We start from the raw sequence: 530 nt of genomic DNA on the forward strand, positions 1-530 counted from the left end.
GGGGAAGCAGAAAAGAGGGCGAGGGTCCGCCGAAGTCGCGTAAGTCGTCCCGCTCGCTCACGGTGAAGAAAATGCAGGAGGGAAAGCAGCGACGCATCGAAGAGCAAGAGGTGACCAAAAAAGGTACTCTCTTCGCTTTGGCCCTCGATTCGCGATTCCACATTATTTTTATTATTTATTTATTTATTTATTTATTTATTTATTTATTTATTTGGTTAGTTGGTGTTGCCGATGTGGCTCACGTTCGATTCGGTGGGCGTTGGTAGAGAAGGAAGCGACCATCGCTGAAGGCCGAGACGCGAGCGCTGACGCAGGAGGAAGTGCTCTCGGAGGCCAAGGAAACGGAGAAAATCAACTTGGCGCTTCTTGAGGAGATGCTGAAACTCGAAGCCAAGCAGAAGCCCGTCATCCGCAAGCAAAGAGTGTACGTCTGGCCGCCGCATTACATAACCCTTGGCACACTGCGACCGTGCCCGTAACACTTGCTTCTTCTCTTTGTGCAGGGTCGAGGGACCTGCCATCTCGTTTGT

The 530-nt window shown here is 51.1% G+C and overlaps 1 protein-coding gene across 1 annotated transcript in view; it reads left to right on the top strand.

The window, feature by feature from the left end:
* The window catches only part of ACA1_006790 (uncharacterized protein), a gene marked incomplete at both ends in the record, with an annotated part of 1,180 nt that extends 701 nt beyond the window's left edge, over positions 1-479 (top strand). Inside the window, 2 exons of the mRNA XM_004341952.1 lie at positions 16-110; positions 267-479. Coding sequence (XP_004342001.1) covers positions 16-110; positions 267-479 — 308 coding nt within the window. The remainder of the gene's footprint in view (positions 1-15; positions 111-266) is intronic.
* Positions 480-530: the final 51 nt, after the last annotated feature.

Source organism: Acanthamoeba castellanii, assembly GCF_000313135.1.
Source record: "Acanthamoeba castellanii str. Neff unplaced genomic scaffold scf7180000083091, whole genome shotgun sequence".
NCBI classification, from domain to species: domain Eukaryota; phylum Discosea; order Longamoebia; family Acanthamoebidae; genus Acanthamoeba; species Acanthamoeba castellanii.